Source organism: Palaemon carinicauda, chromosome 30 (assembly GCF_036898095.1).
Source record: "Palaemon carinicauda isolate YSFRI2023 chromosome 30, ASM3689809v2, whole genome shotgun sequence".
NCBI classification, from domain to species: domain Eukaryota; kingdom Metazoa; phylum Arthropoda; class Malacostraca; order Decapoda; family Palaemonidae; genus Palaemon; species Palaemon carinicauda.
In genome coordinates, this window is record NC_090754.1 from 52,321,230 (window position 1) to 52,339,739 (window position 18,510).

General features: G+C 44.7%; 1 protein-coding gene across 1 annotated transcript in view; it reads right to left on the reverse strand.

Moving 5' to 3' along the window:
- The window catches only part of Pex23 (peroxin 23), a 113,956-nt gene that overhangs the window by 87,235 nt on the left and 8,211 nt on the right, over nt 1-18,510 (reverse strand). The window contains exons 2-3 of the mRNA XM_068353780.1: nt 5,674-5,931; nt 5,283-5,465 (exon numbers count right to left, since the gene is read on the reverse strand). Coding sequence (XP_068209881.1) covers nt 5,283-5,465; nt 5,674-5,898 — 408 coding nt within the window. The 5' untranslated portion in view covers nt 5,899-5,931. The remainder of the gene's footprint in view (nt 1-5,282; nt 5,466-5,673; nt 5,932-18,510) is intronic.

An 18,510-nucleotide genomic window follows, 5' to 3' on the forward strand; every position in this document is an offset into this window, starting at 1 on the left:
GTGAGCGGGTGGTGGGTTACCCACGCTAACTGCTGGTTTTCAGCTAGCGTCGAAATAATACTCCTACGTTAAGAGCGTAAGGTTTGTATATAGTACCAGAACAAACAAATGATTGAGCCAAGGAAAACCAATATACAATACAGTACTTTCAAAAGGAGGCTGCTACAAGAGAACAATTATAGTTCTGAACAATACTGCAAGCCAGAGAGAAATAATTCACAAAATAAATAAAAAAGAATACTTAAATACTTAAAAAATACTTAAAAGTACCAACTGTTATAACTATGAAAATAAGGGAAATGCAATAAAAAAAAATTAAACACAATTAAACAGAAAATGACAAACAACGAGGAAAATAAGAGAACAGATGTTAAGGTATTTACACTTTTCCAGACATACTGGAAGTTAGGTTAACCACACGATAATATCCAACCAACAGTTGAGGATTTTTTTTATTTTGGAGCATGTTTGGACCTGCTAACCAAAGAATAGGCATATATAAACTCACAGGATTGTCTTTAAACTTTTGATGCCGTCCAAACTGTTAACTAAGTTAAGTAGCAGAGATGTGGATAAGATTATGAAATTTCTAAAAAAATGAGACTACATGCCCAGAATAGAGTGGAGGCATCATATCACTAATAAGAAATTAGCAGAGATATATGTAGAGTACAGCATGATACCAGGAAAAACAACGGAGATACTTCAAGCTGTGATCAGAAAGGACAAAAAACAGTTTGTCAGCAGAGTAGAAGTTGCATAAATAGGTCAAAGACATGAGTGAAGGCCCATGAAATCTTGGAAAATGGGTAAAGTCAAAGGTTTGGATTAGATGGAAATTTAGGCTGAAAATATCCAAGACAGATGATAGCAGTAACAGCTTACTTCACATCTTTAAAGGTTTAAAAGTTGCTTATGACTGGCAGAGGCAAAGGACAGTGACAATTATATACATATGATCAGTGACCAAGCCCCTCTCCACCCAAGCTAGGACCAAGGAGGGCCAAGCAAAGACTGCTGATGACTCAGCAGATAGACATAAGCTTTTCCAAAGCCCCCATTTATAGTTCACAAGAATGGCGAGGTTGCAGACACGACAAGAAACTATCAAGCTTGAGTGTGATTTGAACTCCTGTCCAGCAGTTAGCCAGGCAGGGACATTTCCAAAACGCTACCACAAAGAGGAAGTAGTGTGCCAAGGATGATGATGATGATGAATAACAGCACAAAAACATAATACACTAGTGCTATTATCCTCTCAAACTAAAGAACCCTGGAAATTTTAAAATAATTAACTTGACCTATCATAGGTAGTAGGTTGGCCAGGGCACCAGGCACCTGTTGAGATACTACCGCTAGAGTTATTGGGTCTTTTGACTAGTCAGACAGTACTACATAGAATCCTTTTCTCTGGTTAGTTCATTTTCCCTTTGCCTACACATACACCGAATAGGCTGGCCTATTCTTTACACATTCTCCTGTCCTCATACAGCTGACAACACTGAGATTACCAAACAATTCTTCTCTCAAGGGGTTAACTACTGCACTGTAATTTTTCAGTGGCTACATTCCTCTTGGAAAGTGTAGAAGAGACTCTTTAGCTGGGAACCCCCTCTCCTGTATAAAAAATCCTGTGAGACAGCAACAAAGAGATGGAGCTGGGGGGAGAGTGACTGCTCCCCGCACTCTAGTTTTGGGGTGTTTGAATGTGCGTGGATGTAGTACAATAGAGAGTAAAAGATGTGAGATTGGAAGTATGTTTAGAAGTAGAAGGATGGATGTATTGGCCTTGTGTGAGACAAAGATGAAAGGAAAGGGTGAAGTGATGTTTGGTGAAATGTCTGGTAGAGTGTCTGGGATTGAAAGGGGAAGAGCGAGAGAGGGTGTGGCTTTATTGCTGAGTGAATGGATGACAGGTAAAGTAGTGGAATGGAAGGAGATATCATCTAGGTTAATGTGGGTAAGGGTTAGGTTGGGTAGGGAATGTTGGGCGTTTGTCAGTGCGTATGGGCCAGGTAGTGAGAAAAGTGAAGAAGAGCGGAATGAGTTCTGGAATGAATTAACTAGGTGTGTAGAAGGACTGGGTAGAAGGAATTATGTAGTTGTTATGGGTGACTTAAATGCTAGAGTGGGCGCTGGAGAGGTAGAAGGTGTCATTGGGAAGTATGGCGTACCAGGTGAAAATGAGAGTGGTGAGAGACTGGTAGATATGTGTGTTGAACAAGAGATGGTAATAAGTGCTAGCTTTTTTTAAAAAGAAAGATAAAAATAAGTATACATGGGTAAGAGTGGCAAATGGAAGAGTAGTAGAAAGGGCATTAATGGATTATGTGTTGATAACTAAAAGAATGTTTGGAAGATTGAAAGACGTGCACGTGTTTAGGGGTATGGCTAACGGTATGTCTGATCATTTTTTGGTGGAAGGAAAATTAGTTGTAGCAAAAGAGTGGGGGAATAGAGTAGGTGGATTTAAAAGGGAGCTAGTGAGGGTTGAAGAGCTAATAAAACCGGGGGTAAAAAGTAAATATCAGGAAAGGTTGAAAATGCCATATGACGAGGTGAGAGTAAGAGAAACTGGTAATTTAGAGGAGGAGTGGAAGTTAGCAAAAGAAAATTTTGTTGGGATTGCAAGTGATGTATGTGGCAAGAAGGTTGTTGGAGGCAGCATGAGGAAGGGCAGTGAATGGTGGAATGAAGGAGTGAAGGTAAAAGTGGAAGAGAAAAAGAGGGCTTTTGACGAATGGCTACAGAGTAATAGTATAGAGAAGTATGAAAAATATAGAGAGAAAAAGGTGGAAGTAAAGCGCAAGGAACGTGAGGCAAAGAGGGCAGCTGACCTGAGGTGGGGTCAGGGACTGGGTCAGTCATATGAAGAGAATAAGAAGAAGTTTTGGAAAGAAGTGAAGAGAGTAAGGAAGGCCGGCGCAAGAATTGAAGAGACAGTGAAAGATGGAAATGGAAGGTTGTTAAAAGGAGAGGAGGCAAGGAAAAGGTGGGCGGAATATTTTGAAAGTTTGCTGAATGTTGAGGATGATAGGGAGGCAGATATAATTGCTGTTCCAGGTGTTGAGGTGCCAGTGATGGGAGATGAGAATGAGAGAGAGATTACAATAGAGGAAGTGAGGAGAGCACTAGATGAAACAAGAGTAGGAAAAGCATCTGGTATGGATGGTGTGAAAGCTGAGATGTTGAAGGAAGGGGGTGTGACTGTACTTGAATGGTTGGTGAGATTGTTTAATGTGTGTTTTGTGTTATCAATGGTACCAGTAGATTGGGTCTGTGCATGTATTGTACCACTATATAAGGGTAAGGGAGATGTGCATGAGTGTTGTAATTCAAGAGGTATTAGTTTGTTGAGTGTAGTTGGAAAAGTGTATGGTAGAGTACTGATTAATAGGATTAAGGATAAAACAGAGAATGCAATCTTGGAAGTACAAGGTGGTTTTAGAAGAGGTAGGGGTTGTATGAATCAGATTTTTACAGTTAGGCAGATATGCGAGAAATATTTAGCAAAAGGTAAGGAGGTGTATGTTGCGTTTATGGATCTGGAGAAAGCATATGATAGAGTTGATAGGGAAGCAATGTGGAATGTGATGAGGTTATATGGAGTTGGTGGAAGGTTGTTGCAAGCAGTGAAAAGTTTCTACACAGGTAGTAAAGCATGTGTTAGAATAGGAAATGAAGTGAGCGATTGGTTTCCGGTGAGAGTGGGGCTGAGACAGGGATGTGTGATGTCGCCGTGGTTGTTTAACTTGTATGTTGATGGAGTGGTGAGAGAGGTGAATGCTCGAGTGCTTGGACGAGGATTAAAACTGGTAGGCGAGAATGATCATGAATGGGAGGTAAATCAGTTGTTGCTTGCGGATGATACTGTACTGTTAGCAGACACAGAAGAGAAGCTTGACCGACTAGTGACAGAATTTGGAAGGGTGTGTGAGAGAAGGAAGTTGAGAGTTAATGTGGGTAAGAGTAAGGTTATGAGATGTACGAGAAGGGAAGGTGGTGCAAGGTTGAATGTCATGTTGAATGGAGAGTTACTTGAGGAGGTGGATCAGTTTAAGTACTTGGGGTCTGTTGTTGCAGCAAATGGTGGAGTGGAAGCAGATGTACGTCAGAGAGTCAATGAAGGTTGCAAAGTGTTGGGGGCAGTTAAGGGAGTAGTAAAAAATAGAGGGTTGGGCATGAATGTAAAGAGAGTTCTATATGAGAAAGTGATTGTACCAACTGTGATGTATGGATCGGAGTTGTGGGGAATGAAAGTGATGGAGAGACAAAAATTGAATGTGTTTGAGATGAAGTGTCTGAGGAGTATGGCTGGTGTATCTCGAGTAGATAGGGTTAGGAACGAAGTAGTGAGGGTGAGAACGGGTGTAAGAAATGAGTTAGCGGCTAGAGTGGATATGAATGTGTTGAGGTGGTTTGGCCATGTTGAGAGAATGGAAAATGGCTGTCTGCTAAAGAAGGTGATGAATGCAAGAGTTGATGGGAGAAGTACAAGAGGAAGGCCAAGGTTTGGGTGGATGGATGGTGTGAAGAAAGCTCTGGGTGATAGGAGGATAGATGTGAGAGAGGCAAGAGAGCGTGCTAGAAATAGGAATGAATGGCGAGCGATTGTGATGCAGTTCCGGTAGGCCCTGCTGCTTCCTCCGGTGCCTTAGATGACCGCGGAGGTAGCAGCAGTAGGGGACTCAGCAGTATGAAGCTTCATCTGTGGTGGAAATGTGGGAGGTTGGGCTGTGGCACCCTAGCAGTACCAGCTGAACTCGGCTGAGTCCCTGGTTAGGCTGGAGGAACGTAGAGAGTAGAGATCCCCTTTTTTGTTTTGTTTCTTGTTGATGTCGGCTACCCCCCAAAATTTGGGGGAAGTGCCTCTGGTATATGTATGTAAACAGCTCTTCTATTATGAGGACACTCCAAAATCAAACCATTGTTCTCTAGTCTTGGGTAGTGCCATAACCTCTGTACCATGGTCTTCTACTGTCTTGGGTTAGAGTTCTCTTGTTTGAGGGTACCCTCGGGCACACTATTCTATCTTATTTCTCTACCTCTTATTTTGTTAAAGTTTTTATAGTTTATATATGAAATATTTATTTTAATTGTTGCTAGTGTTCTTAAAATATTTTATTTTAATTGTTAATTCTTTTATTTCCTTTCCTCAGTGGGCTATTTTCCCTGTTGGAGCCCCAGGGTTTATAGCATCCTGCTTTTCCAACTAGGGTTGTAGCTTAGCAAGTAGTAGTAATAATAATAATAATAATAATAATAATAATAATAATATTTACCTCTTTATCCAACGCCTGGCCTTCATGTGTGTCGTGAAGATGCCATGGAGACTCCCATGACCACGCTAATGTTGGGAGACTAATCTTAGTTAAAGGACGAGGTGTTAAGCCATCTGCTGATGAGAATGGAGCTCTATCAGTAGGTAGCAAAACACTACTGAAGCCTTCAACCGGATTCCACCGCTGTCAAAAACATAAGGCACAGCATTAAAATTAAAAATGCAACACATGACAATGTCCAGAGACAACAATATACTTGATTAACCTTTCCCTTTTTAAGGTCTCTTTAGCATATTTTGGGAAAAGCAAACAGTGTACCATCTCAAAACAATGTGAGTTTTAGTACCTTTTGGGAATGCAAAAACAGTACAGATAATCGGGAACCACACACCTGGTTTTCGTAAGCTTCCTCACAAACTCGAATAGGAACAGACGATCCATAAACATATACATAGACTTGATGATCTCCTCCAAGTGCCCATATAACAGTTTCGTGAGCCGAAACTCGTTTGAACTCAACTCCCAGGTACGGTAGCTCTCGCCATACTGCTTGATCCGTTGAAAGGCTGAATACTCGTCCACGGTTATTAACGGCAAAAACCTGGGAAGACGGCATCCTAAGACCTTTGATCTTCTTCCGCCCAAAGTTCTGCAATAAAAAAACATTTTACGTACAATTGCCGTTATATGCAAATAATAATACTGTCTGTATATGCATTCACATGTTCATAAACTTTACATAATACAGAAGTTATATGAATTGAAGGATAATCAGGAAAACTACAGCTACGGCAACCAAATTTACTTTGTGGAGTGAAAATACTAATTCTTCAACATATATTGTACAGCATTATATCTTTAACGTACAATAACAAAACATATATAAACAAAATCACTTAAGAGCAACAAAATTACTTGGTGGTAATAAAGATTTAGTGATATAACAAAATTAATCCAATAAAAAACACAGACTTTAACAGAAAATAAGAAACCAAAGAAACATTCATCACATAAATGACTAAAACTGTACACAACATTTTAATCAAAGTAAATATCAAGATATGAATTAGAATACATCAGCAATGACGGGAAAAGGAATGAATGACATTATCAAAACAATGGTCAGAACATATCAGTTGATATCTAGAGATTAAAACAAGAATTGAGAATAAAAAGCAAAACAATACTGTACAGAAGGTTCTCAATTTATCAACATAATTGGTTCCAAGGTGTTTATAAGTCGAATTGTTTCTAAGTCAAATTTTGTTACATTTTGGCTTAGGTTAAGCCAAATTGGAATCCCATGCCTTTGATTTCCAGCTACAAAAGTCAATAAGGGATTTTGACGAAGGAAAAATCTATTTCTGGGCTCAACCTGTGTCGCCCAGTGAAATGCTCCTTAAAGCACCATTTCTAAGGTAAAAATACTGCTAAATATACCAGAGAAGTAAGTTGCATGGAATGCCAGGAATATACCCAGCTCGCTCACCCTTATAGGGTGTCGATATTAAAACTGGGGCGAGTGAAACCACTACCAGAGGTCCCTTTCCAATTAGACTTCTCCCTGCTCAAAATCCCCCGTTACTACGAGGTGTCGTTCACTACAGCTACTGGCCCCCCACCACCACCACTACCTATCCTACTCCCATCATTCCTTGTTTCCTTGTTAGCACCCGTGAACGTTCGGTTTCACATGAAATAAATATCTGGTTATTACAAATGTCATTTTGCTTACTGTAATAAATTATATAATGTTTCATTACAATATTTTCAGTTGGATTTGTGTTTGTATCTCCAAATGTTTATAAATCGAGTATTTGTAGGTTGGGGACCTTCAATATATGTCAAACAATTGCACTTCCAATGTCCAAACACTGTTAATCTAATATCAATATTAATGGAGAGGCAGATTTGGGATAAATTAAAGCTAAAAGAGTACAGTGCTATGCTATAAAAATTGGAAAAGTTCATCTTTCGGTACCTTGATGTCCGACCAAATTCCAGTCTTTTGCCCATAAAAAAATAAATAGCATCGTGCTTTAAGCTTGTTGCTTTTTCCAGAAAGAATTTTACTGTTTTTAAAGCATGTGCTATTCAGGAGTATAGAAGTTTTTTTTTCTGTTGAGCAATGAATATACAGTAATCAATTCTCAACCTATTAAAGCATCATAAATTCTTTTATTGAAATACTATAATGATTTTCTGCTTTTCTAATCTTTACAAGCAGATATATTCATTTAAAAAATGGCTGCCTTGTATGTATAAAGTGCCAATGGAGAGTATATAAGGATTTCAAAGCTTCTATACAGACCAGTACAATTGAATGTAATCCTTTTCACAGATACTGTAAATACCTTATCAGCAAATGATAACTTTAGTAACTGAAGTGACTCAAAAGAATTTTTAGAAAAGAAGCCTGTGCGCACTTGTAACCATGCCCCTAAAATTTAGGGCACGTATCAACTCATACTTTCCTTAATTTCACCCGTCAGTCACCCCACGGGGCCATCTTTACATATACTCTCATAACTCTGTCATATTTTACCATATTCCATTCAAATTAGTTCTATTTTTAAATATATAATTTTGAATCTTGCCAACATTTTATGCATAAGTATTTTTCATTATTTTTTTCCAATCAAATGACTAATTATTTGCGAAAGGTTTGACCTCTGCAATGATGCAATGTGACTAGTTACCACTAGTAATACTTCATTACTTAATGAAAATTCTCATAATTCCACCGTTCTTTATATACAATAAAAGTAAAATCCAATTAATTTCCTCATGATAGATGGTTCAATTGAAGGATAATAAATAATGGATTTTGACATAGGAAAAATCTAATCTCTGGTATATCACTGGTAGAAATAGCCCAAGTAGAAAGCTGCTTTTGAGGAACTTCTATCAAGACGACATGGCTCGAACCCTAAAAAAAATATATGCCAAGGGAGAACATTCTTCAACAGGAAAATTATATTGCAATGTTACTGCAATTTTTTCACAGTATTATAATGATATACATTATATAATGTAGTATACATACTGTATATATACCATATATATATATTTATTGCTTCCCATCAATTTAACCAAAAAGAAATGGACAAAACTAGGAAATGTTTAACGGTCCCAGCTTTAATGTCCCCATAAGATGACTTTTAAGGGGGACAGGGCAGTTTCATCAAAAGAAAATTCAAAATGGCTTTCCTTTATGTAACATATATTGGCCACCCTCCAAAACCTTCGAAATGTGTCTGTTAGTCTGCCATGGTCTCAAGACATGAATTCCGATAAAATAGTATTTGAATTGGAAGAATATCTCCGATGTGGAGGTCAAGGATAAGAGTGAAATTTGTTCCTTCCCCTACTAAAAATCCTTTCTTAGGGCAAACTATTTAGACTTGTTGCTAAGAACATAAGAAATAAGTCTACTGTACCGTACTTGTTTTAATTGGTCTATTATTACACTGGAGAAATCAGAACGTGGGTTAGAAACTTTCTTTTGAAAGAGAGAAGAGATGGGTTTTCTTTAAAGGAATGCATTTCTGTATCATGTTGTGACCTATACACAGATGAAATCAAACTCTTGAGTGCTTTAACCATACTAACCATAGGAGGAGTCAGGCTATTACCTGTATATATACAGTATCTTCTGCCAATATTGTCAAAGAGGAAAACAACATGGGTTATAATCATGGAAGACTATATGAAATAACTTAAAAATGCTCAAACTGAACCCATTCAGACGGAAAGATTGTCTATTCTATGTGAAAGATGTTAATTTGCATTGTCGACTATTACATTACCCCCAATTCCTTGGCACTTCTTCAACAACAATTAAGGGTTGTAGTGGCCTATGAGGTAACGTTCCTGACTGGTAATCGCCAGACTGCGGTTCGAGCCCGGCTCAAACTCGTTAGCTCCTTTGGTCGCTGCAACCTCACTATCCTTGTGAGCTAAGGACGGGGTTTTGGGGGAGCCTATAGATCTATCTACTAAGTCCTCAGCAGCCATCACCTGGTCCTCCTTGGTCCTAGCTTTGGTGGAGAGGGGGTTGGGCACTGATCATATGTACAGTATGCGTGGAATGAATTAACGCCTTAACCCCAGGTTCACACCTTTTTTCAAGAAGTCTTGGATCCTCACAAGTCCCCCCCTAAAAACTGTGTAACGAGCCGACGTTTTTTCTAGACATAGTGTCAACAATTGGGGAGACTTTAGCATAAGCTTTGTTTACCTCAGTTGCACTTGGTACTTTGTGGCGATCGGAATTGTTTTTTTTTTTTTTTTTGTGTCCCGCTTTTTGTCCACTTTTGGGTTCATGTTACTTTCCAATTGTGCCTTATATATACGCCTTACCATGCCTAAACAGACCATGGATAAGAACAAATGCATTAAAATGACAAATTCGTAGGTAATTTGTATTTTTCCTAACTATACAAACCTTAGCTATTTAATATGGGGTAATTACTTTCGGCGTAGCTGAAATGACGAGCCATTAGAATTTTAACGAGGGTTTACTACCCCACCGCTAGTTAGCGGGGGGTAGGAAGGGTAGCTTGCTACCCCCCCCCCCCACACACACACACACCTGCGCTTGAGCTCACTTTGCTTAGAGGTAGGACTTCACGGGGGATAGGACTGGCGGGCAAGTTTGATTAAATAGCTAAGTTCTGTATAGTTAGGAAAAATACAAATTACTTACGAATTTGTCATTTGTTCCGTAACTGAAATACAAACCACGCTATTTAATATGGGTGACTCACCCCTTAGGAAGGGTGGCAAGTCCCAGCCAGTACTGGCTTTTGGCTTTGCCCGGGGACTCAGTATCTGAGTCTGTCAGCACTCAACAATAAGGAGTCCCTGCACCTCGCTAGAACCTTGCTGCATAAGGGCTGCGGCCTACGTAAGCTGTGTGTGAAGGTATGAAGTGTGACTCGTCCTAGGAAGTTGACCTGTAGTCCTTTGGATGGAAACTTTAGGCTAGGAATCTCCCAATACCACCTCGTCAGGGTATGGGGATGTGACAGTATTAGCTTAATACTAGGAACACAAGGAAACATGGTTTACCTGCAGTGGTTCGAGGTCAGCTGTGCAGAGAACCCAGGATGCTGCTTTCCCCAAGAGAGGGGAGGATGAAGAAAAGAATAAGGGCCAGACAAACCTTTTCATTCATGCAGACTAAGACTGGGTAACAATGCCCTCAACCTTCTGCTACTTGTCCATTAAGGAGCCTGAGGTTTTAAACCAGCTGTTGTGCAGCCACCACAGGACCGATAGAGAACGTATTGAGCCTCCTGTGGGTCACGTCTTGCAGGTAGTGGGCTGTGAAGGTCATCTGACGCTTCTACACCCCCGCTTGAAGAACCTTCGTCACTGAAAAGTTCTTCTTGAAGGCCAGGGACGTGGCTACGCCCCTGACATCATGTGCTCTAGGGCGACGTGACGGAGGAGGGTCAGGATTCAGGGACAGATGGATCACCCTACAAATCCATGCTGAGATGGTATTCTTGGTAACCCTCCTCTTTGTTCTCCCAGTGCTCACAAACAATGCCTGCACTTGGGGACGAACTGCAGCCGTTCTTTTGAGATATAGCCTCAGACTCCTTACTGGACACAGTAGGAGATGGTCTGGGTCATCTGTTACAGAACAAAGACTCGAAATCTGGAAAGAGTCGAACCGAGGGTCCGGCACTCCCATATTCTGAGTCTTAGCAACAAACTCAGGGACGAATCTGAACGTTACCTCCCCTCATCCCTCATCCCCTTGAATGGGCGATGTCATACGAGAGACCGTGAAGTTCACTGACTCGCTTGGCCGAGGCCAAAGCTAGTAGGAACACCGTCTTCCAAGTCAGGTGGCGATCAGAAGCCTGGCGTAATGGTTCGTAAGGAGGTCTCTTAAGAGACCTGAGAACTCGAACCACGTTCCATGGAGGAGGTCTCACTTTCGACTGAGGGCAGGTAAGTTCATAACTTCGTATGAGTAGGGAAAGTTCCAGCGAGGAAGAAATGTCCACTCCTTTGAGCCTGAAGGCTAGACTTAAGGCTGAGCAATAGCCTTTCACTGCCGAGACTGAAAGGCGCATTTCTTCTCGCAAATACACGAAGAACTCCGCTAATGCTGGAATAGTGGCATCGAGTGGAGAGATACCCCTTCCACGACACCAACCACAGAAAACTCGCCACTTTACCTGGTAGACCCCTGCGGATGACCTTCGCAGGTGTCCAGACATCCTGTTCGTAACTTGTTGCGAAAATCCTCTCTCAGCGAAGAGATGCTGGATACTCTCCAGGCGTGAAGTCGAAGCGAAGCTACGGATTTGTGAAAGATGTTGGCGTGTGGGGGTTTGAGTAGCTCGTGTCGTGGAAGGAGTTCTCTCGGAAGTTCCGTTAGGAGTTGCAGAAGGTCTGGAAACCATTCCGCGTGATGCCATAGCGGAGCTATAAGGGTCATCAAGAGATTGACCGATATTCTGGTCTTGTTGAGTACCCTCCTCATCAGACAGAACGGGGGAAAGGCGTACACGTCAATGTTGTCTCACCGTTGTTGGAAGGCATCTTGCCAGAGTGCCTTGGGATCCGGGACTGGGGAGCAGTACAGCGGGAGCTTGAAGTTCAGCGCTGTAGCGAACAGATCCACAGTCGGGGAACCCCACAAAGTCAGGACTTTGTTGGCTACTAGATGATCCAAAGACCACTCGGTACTCACTATCTGAGACGCTCTGGTCAGACTGTCGGCGTGCACATTCCTCTTGCCTGGAATGAAGCGAGCCGATAGTGGAATAGAGTGAACTTCGGTCCATCTCAGTATCTCTACTGCGAGATGGGATAGCTGCTTTGAAAAGGTACCTCCTTGCTTGTTGATGTAAGCCACAACTGTGGTGTTGTCGCTCATCACCACCACAGAGTGACCCGCCAGGTATTGTTGGAACTGTTGAAGGGCCAGGAATACGGCCTTCATTTCTAGCAGATTTATATGGAGGCACTTTTCTGATTCTGACCACAGGCCTGAGGTCCTGTGATGCAGAACGTGGGCCCCCCACCCTTTCTTTGAGGCGTCCGAAAACAGCATCAAATCCGGGGGGAGGACGAGAAGATCCACTCCCCTTCGTAGGTTCTCGTCTGTCACCCACCACTGAAGGTCCGTCTGTTCCGTAGGACCCATAGGGATCATGACGTCCGGGAAATCGTGACCCTGATTCTACCGGGACTTGAGTCGCCATTGAAGAGATCTCATTCTGAGGCGGCCGTTGGGAACTAGATGGGCCAAGGATGAGAGGTGACCGAGGAGACGTAACCACGACTGGGCTGGAAGCTTTTCTCGTCTGAGGAAAGGACTCGCGACCCTCCTCAGCCTTGCTATCCTGTTGTCTGATGGGAAGGCTTTGTGGAGATTGGTGTCTATGATCATGCCTAGATATACCAGTCTTTGAGTGGGAGGCAGAGAAGACTTTTCGAGATTTACCATGATCCCCAGATCTTGGCAAAGTCCCAGAAGTTTGTCTCAGTGTCGAAGAAGGGCTGACTCCGAGTCTGCTAGGATCAGCCAGTCGTCCAGATAACGGAGGAGACGGATGCCGATCCTGTGTGCCCACGATGATATCAGGGTGAACACTCTGGTGAATACCTGAGGTGCTGTGGAGAGACCGAAGCACAGCAGCTTGAACTGGTAGATCTTGTTGTCTAGTACGTGTCTTTCAGGTCCAGTGTACACATGAAGTCTTGAGGTCTCACTGCAAGTCTGACCGTGTTTGCCGTCTCCATGCTGAACGGGGTCTGCTTGACAAACCTGTTCAGAGCTGAGAGGTCAATGACTGGTCTCCAGCCTCCAAACGCCTTCTTTACAAGAAAGAGTCGACTGAAGAAGCCTGGGGACCCGTCGACGACCTCTTGGAGAGCGCCCTTCTTCAACAGGGTCTCGACTTCTGCCCGAAGGGCTTGCCCCCTTACCGATCCCGAGGCAAGGGAGCTCAACGACACTAGATCCGCTGTCAGGGGAGGTAGAGATGTTATGAACGGGACGCGATATCCTTGACTGATAAGGGAAATCGTCCAGGAATCGGCCCCGAGTTGCTGCCACCTGGTTGCGCAACTTTGCAGGCATCCCCCTACTGGTGGACATGCAGGGGAACTGCTAATCCTAGCGTTTGTGGCCTCGGCCACTCCCTCTAGGATTCCCCCCCCCCCCCCTGGAGGACTTGTTGCCTTTCTTGTCTTTGACATGAAAGGGCTTCGACACCGTTGTCTTTGCTGCCGTTACCGGTTTCGTCGTCTTGGTAGGACGTGGTTGCTGGAGGCTTATAGGGCTTAGATGTTAAAGCCTTCTGCAGGAGGGAGTCCTGGTTGGACTTCCTCCACCTCTCAGCTGCCTGCTCCTCGTCCTTAGGCTCAAACAGGTTTCTCCCCAAGATGGAGGAATGTCTGAGCCTGCTTATCTCGGTGTTGGGGACTTTCTGGTGAAACCTCTCAGACACTGCATCTCGACGCTTCAAGATGGTGTTAGCACACAAGTTCGAGACATGGTGGGCTAGAAACTCGATGGTACGAGTGCCTGAGAGTAAAAATGTCTCCATGGCCTTCCTGGTACTTTCCTTAGATAGATCCTCGGATCGTAGCAGGATGCCTAGAGACCCTAGCCAGATGTCCAGCCACGAAGTTGCCTGCATGGCACACTTCGCTACCTTCTCCTGGCTGAGGATCTCCATAGCCGAGAAAGCCACCTGCCGGGTGGAGAGTCTCTCGAGAGGGACTCCCTTGGTAAGTTCTTCCAAAGAATGGTGCAAAGGAGGAGCTAGACAAGTCTCCTCCATGATCTCGAAGTACCTCCTCTGATGGACACGAGGAGGAGGGAGGAGTTTGTTCCTGGCGCTGGACCGGCTGGAGGAGGCAAGCTCGGAGAGATGGCCCTCGACCAAATCTCTGGCACTCTTAACCCCTTGGGACCAAGGCACTGGCCTTAGCGGGTTTCTGAGTACCAAAGACTCGGTCCAGGACCGTGTCCTTGCCCTCACGAGGAGGAATCTCTGGATCCGAGAACCCGTTGAGATTCCTCATAAGGGTCAGAACTTGCCAGAAAGCGTGTTCTGACTCCTGAAGCTCCCCTCCTGAAGGGCTGGCAGCAAAGTCTCCTGTCCCCGAAGGCTCTTCTCGGGGGGACTCGTGGATGTTCTCCGAGGGCTTGATTGGCTCTAGTCTAATCCTCGAGGACGACTTCGGAATTGTCTTGGAGTCTTTCGACTCCCTCCTGGGAGGGATACAGGACTCCAGAAGTGATGGTGGGAGGCTTTTCTCCACCCCTACCCGAGAGGACTTCTCTGCGCGAGGTGGGGTTTCCCTTATTGGTGCGATGGGGGAACGTCTCACCTCACGGAACTCCCCTGAGGACGGGAAATCCTCGTCCGAAGGGGAGGGAGAGAAAGTCTGGGGGGGGAGCCTTTCTCAAAGATTTCCGAGGAGTCAACGTCGCCCTTGGAGAAGTTACCACGTCCACTCCTCCTCTCTTCCTCTTCAGGGGAGTTGAGACTGCCACTGCTTTGTGTCCCAATTCAGAGAGAACAGGCTTGAAAACCTGTACGGACGCTCTGATGAGGGACCCAAACCAGGGCTGTCGACTGACAGTCGCGCTGTCAGAAACTCCCTCTGGAGGGAAGGGGATCGTTCGATCACTAGGAGGAGTTACCAAAGCAGGGTCGGCCTGAAAAGAACATGAAGGCAAATTTCTGGACCTATCTGAAGAAATCCCTCCCTCCGTCGAGCACGCTGTTCTGCGCTCGCAGGGGGGAAGCGATGACGGTGACCTAGCCGTTCGTCGTCCTACAGCCTCGCGTGTGGGATCGCGCTGGTGGTCCCGTTGGCGCTCGCGCGATGGAAATCCGCCTAAACCGCGCTCAAGCGATTCCTCGCGCGCGAGGGCGCACGGGTGAGCGTTGGCACGTGGGCGATTGTTGCCGCGCGTAGGCGCGTGGGCGATCGATGGCACGCAAGTGATGGCGCGCGTTGGCGAACGATGGCGCGCAGGGGCGCGTTCTGAAGATCGCACAGGATCATGATGAGCCCGTAAAGGTGAACACGTGGGGCGCACGCGCGCAGGGGAAATATCCCTTGCGCGCAGGCGCGCAAGAGGGCGCACATCTTGGACTGCAATCGGTGGGCATGCGGGTCGCGCGATGGCGCGTAGGTGTCAATGCTGGCGAGCGCCGACGAGCAGGGGAAGAGATTATCTTCCCCTTTGTGTCCAGATCCGAAGGCCGTGAGCGCGCAGGAGAACGTGGGCGCACAGGCGAGAGCTGGCGCGTTGGAGAATGCTGGCGCGTAGGCGAGCGCTGGCGATCGTGGGCGCGCATCAGGATGAAGGTGCGCAGTGGCGCGCTGGCGGGCAGGATAGCGTTGCCGCTCTGGTGAGCGCTGGTGTGCAGGTGAGCACTGACGCACAGAAGAGCGCTAGCGCACTCTAACAGGAACTGGAGCGCGCTGGCGCGTAGGAGATCGATGGCGCGTAAGGGACTTAGTCTCTAGGAGAGAAAGTCCCTTGTGCCCCGAAGGGACCGATGCCCGCCTGAAAACGGGATGCTATCGCCCACAGCGCATCAGCAGCCAGGAACGGCGAAGGCATGTCAGCAGGTCTAGCGGAAGGAAGGTCGGTGCGTCCTTTGCAAGGACAACCTTCCACCGAAGGAGATTGCGAACGATCTGCAGAGAGGTCCAGGGTCTAGCTGGCAGGGTCGGTGATCCTGACCAGCAGTCATCCGAAGAGGAGTCTCTGCCAGTGAACTCCCCTGAGGGGGAGAATCACCTGCAGGAGAGACCGTTGGACTTAGCTCCTCCCTCGAAGGATGTTCGGAGGGGGGAGCTAAGCCTTCAGTTACATCAGGAGCAGAGGTTTGACCTAACTCGTCAGAAGCCTCTGCCACAACAACGTCGACGATAGACAGAGGATCGACCTCTGCTAAAGTCGGCGACTGTTTGACAGCTGCTCCCAACTTGATCATGTCAAACAGGGCTTCCTTGGAGGGCGAACCCTGAAGCCCAAAGGAAGCCCAAAGCTGCAACAAATCATGGTTAGACACATTAACATTAACATCAGAATTAATATCCTCCCCCGGGGGAGGAGGAGGAGCTGCCTCGCTATGGGAGGCAACTCCCTCACCCAAACCCCGAGATCGGTCAACAGAACTGCGGCCTACGCTACCACTCGACAGTTTCTCGGAAGAAACCGATCGAGTGGGAGCTTCGGAGGAGGTTTGGGGCACGGAAGAAGAAGCCTTGGGTTTTCCCCCTTCAAAGAACTCTTCGAAGGAGAAATATCCCTTTTGGACTTCTTCTTCCGGCGCTGGGAAAACCTCTCCCACTGGGAGGTAGACCACTCCCCAAACACACCACATACGTTATCTCTATCACACCGTTCGCCCCTACAAAAAGGACATAAGGTGTGAGGGTCCGTCTCGACCGGCGACATATAAGTCCCACAAGGGCTGTCAGGTAAACCGGGACACTTCCGCATCACAGAGGCCAACTTCACAAACACTCTGTAGAAAAGAAAAAGCAAACAAAAGATCAGTCAAAATGGCTGTCAGTAAGGCGAGGGTGACAGCGGACACGTCCATCTAGCACCTGAGCCGATAGCAAAGTGAGCTCAACACAAGTGTGTGTGAGCGGGGGGGGGGGGGGGTTAGCAAGCTACCCTCCCTACCCCCGCTAACTAGCGGTGGAGTAGTAAACCCTCGTTAAAATTCTTATGGCTCGTCATTTCAGCTACGCCGAAAGTAATTACAGTACCCATATTAAATAGCGTGGTTTGTATTCCAGTTACGGAACAAATAGGATTCAACTTTCCTTTTCCATTTAAAAAACTCTAAACAAGATACACAATAGGTTTTTCAACTTCTACTGGTTCCAATGTAACTTACCTACACCTTATTGGTAGTAAATGAACGAGATTTTACTTTGATATCTAGCTAAACTGGAATCTATGATAAGAATTGGGGCTGGGGAATAAGAACTTGTGAATCAATCGATCAAAATGTGAACGCCATTTCATTTATTAAGTTTATTGTTTACTTTTGGGAGACTGATTGAAGGTTACCGAGTATGCATTGTTTGCATTCACTTTTGCCAGCTGTTCTGTTTTTTGTACGACAGAATCACTACCTGGCTTATTTAATCAATTAAGAGCTTCCAAATATTCATGCACAAGTTCCCAGGCGTTTTTCTTCTACAATAGCCATCACCTCCCCTACCCCTCCGCTTCACTTCCAGCATGACTACTGTCCTTAGTAGTTACCTTCAAAATGGAAATGCAATCTATTTCAAAATTTAAAGCAATTTTATCTATTTATGTAATTGATTATGTTTAAAACACACTCCATTTAGTATACTGTATAGCTATTGTTGCTCAAATGAAAATTAAAATTATCACAGAAATAATTAAACATATGGATGGCGTTTGCAGCATATCCATGTACCGCTTGCCACTACAGAAGTACAGCGAGATCTAGTTTAATTGTGAGTGAAGTGAGCCAAGGTGGAGCAAACATAATTTGTGATATAAATTCCATGCACTTCGCACTCCCCAAGAGATAAGTTCACCATACTCTCAACTGGGGTCCACAAGGCACTAGAAGAGTTGGAAGACCCAGGCTTACATGGCTGAGGACTATGAAGAGTGAAGTAGGAGATGATGAATGGAAGTACTGATTTAAAATCTCAGGATAGAGACGACTGGCGAAATCTAACCGAGGACCTTTGCGTCAATAGGTGTAGGAGGAGATGATGATATAAATTATAGTTAGAGTAATTGTCACTTTAATTTCACAATGCTTACATGAACTATATATTTTCCAACTGGTTATATGAGTATTTATTATGCATTTCTGACCATTACAAATGCTACAAATAATTCCTTTTTGGTGTTTCCCTTACCCTAAAACCCTGGTTTCTAACTGGTATCCCTCATAATTGTTTTTATATGAGGGGGTAAGAAAACTCATAAATGGGTGGTTTGTTCCAATATTCATAGTCACAAAAGAATAAAACAAAATAAGTAGAAAAAATGATATTTTAATTATAAAATAAATTTTTGAATATACTTACCCGGTGAATATATAGGCCTAATAGCTGCAACTCTGCGGCTCGACAGACAACATACTCAAAAAACTCGCGAGCGATCGCTATGCAGGTTGCGGGTGTGCCCACCAGCGCCAACTGTCGGCCAGATACCACTCTC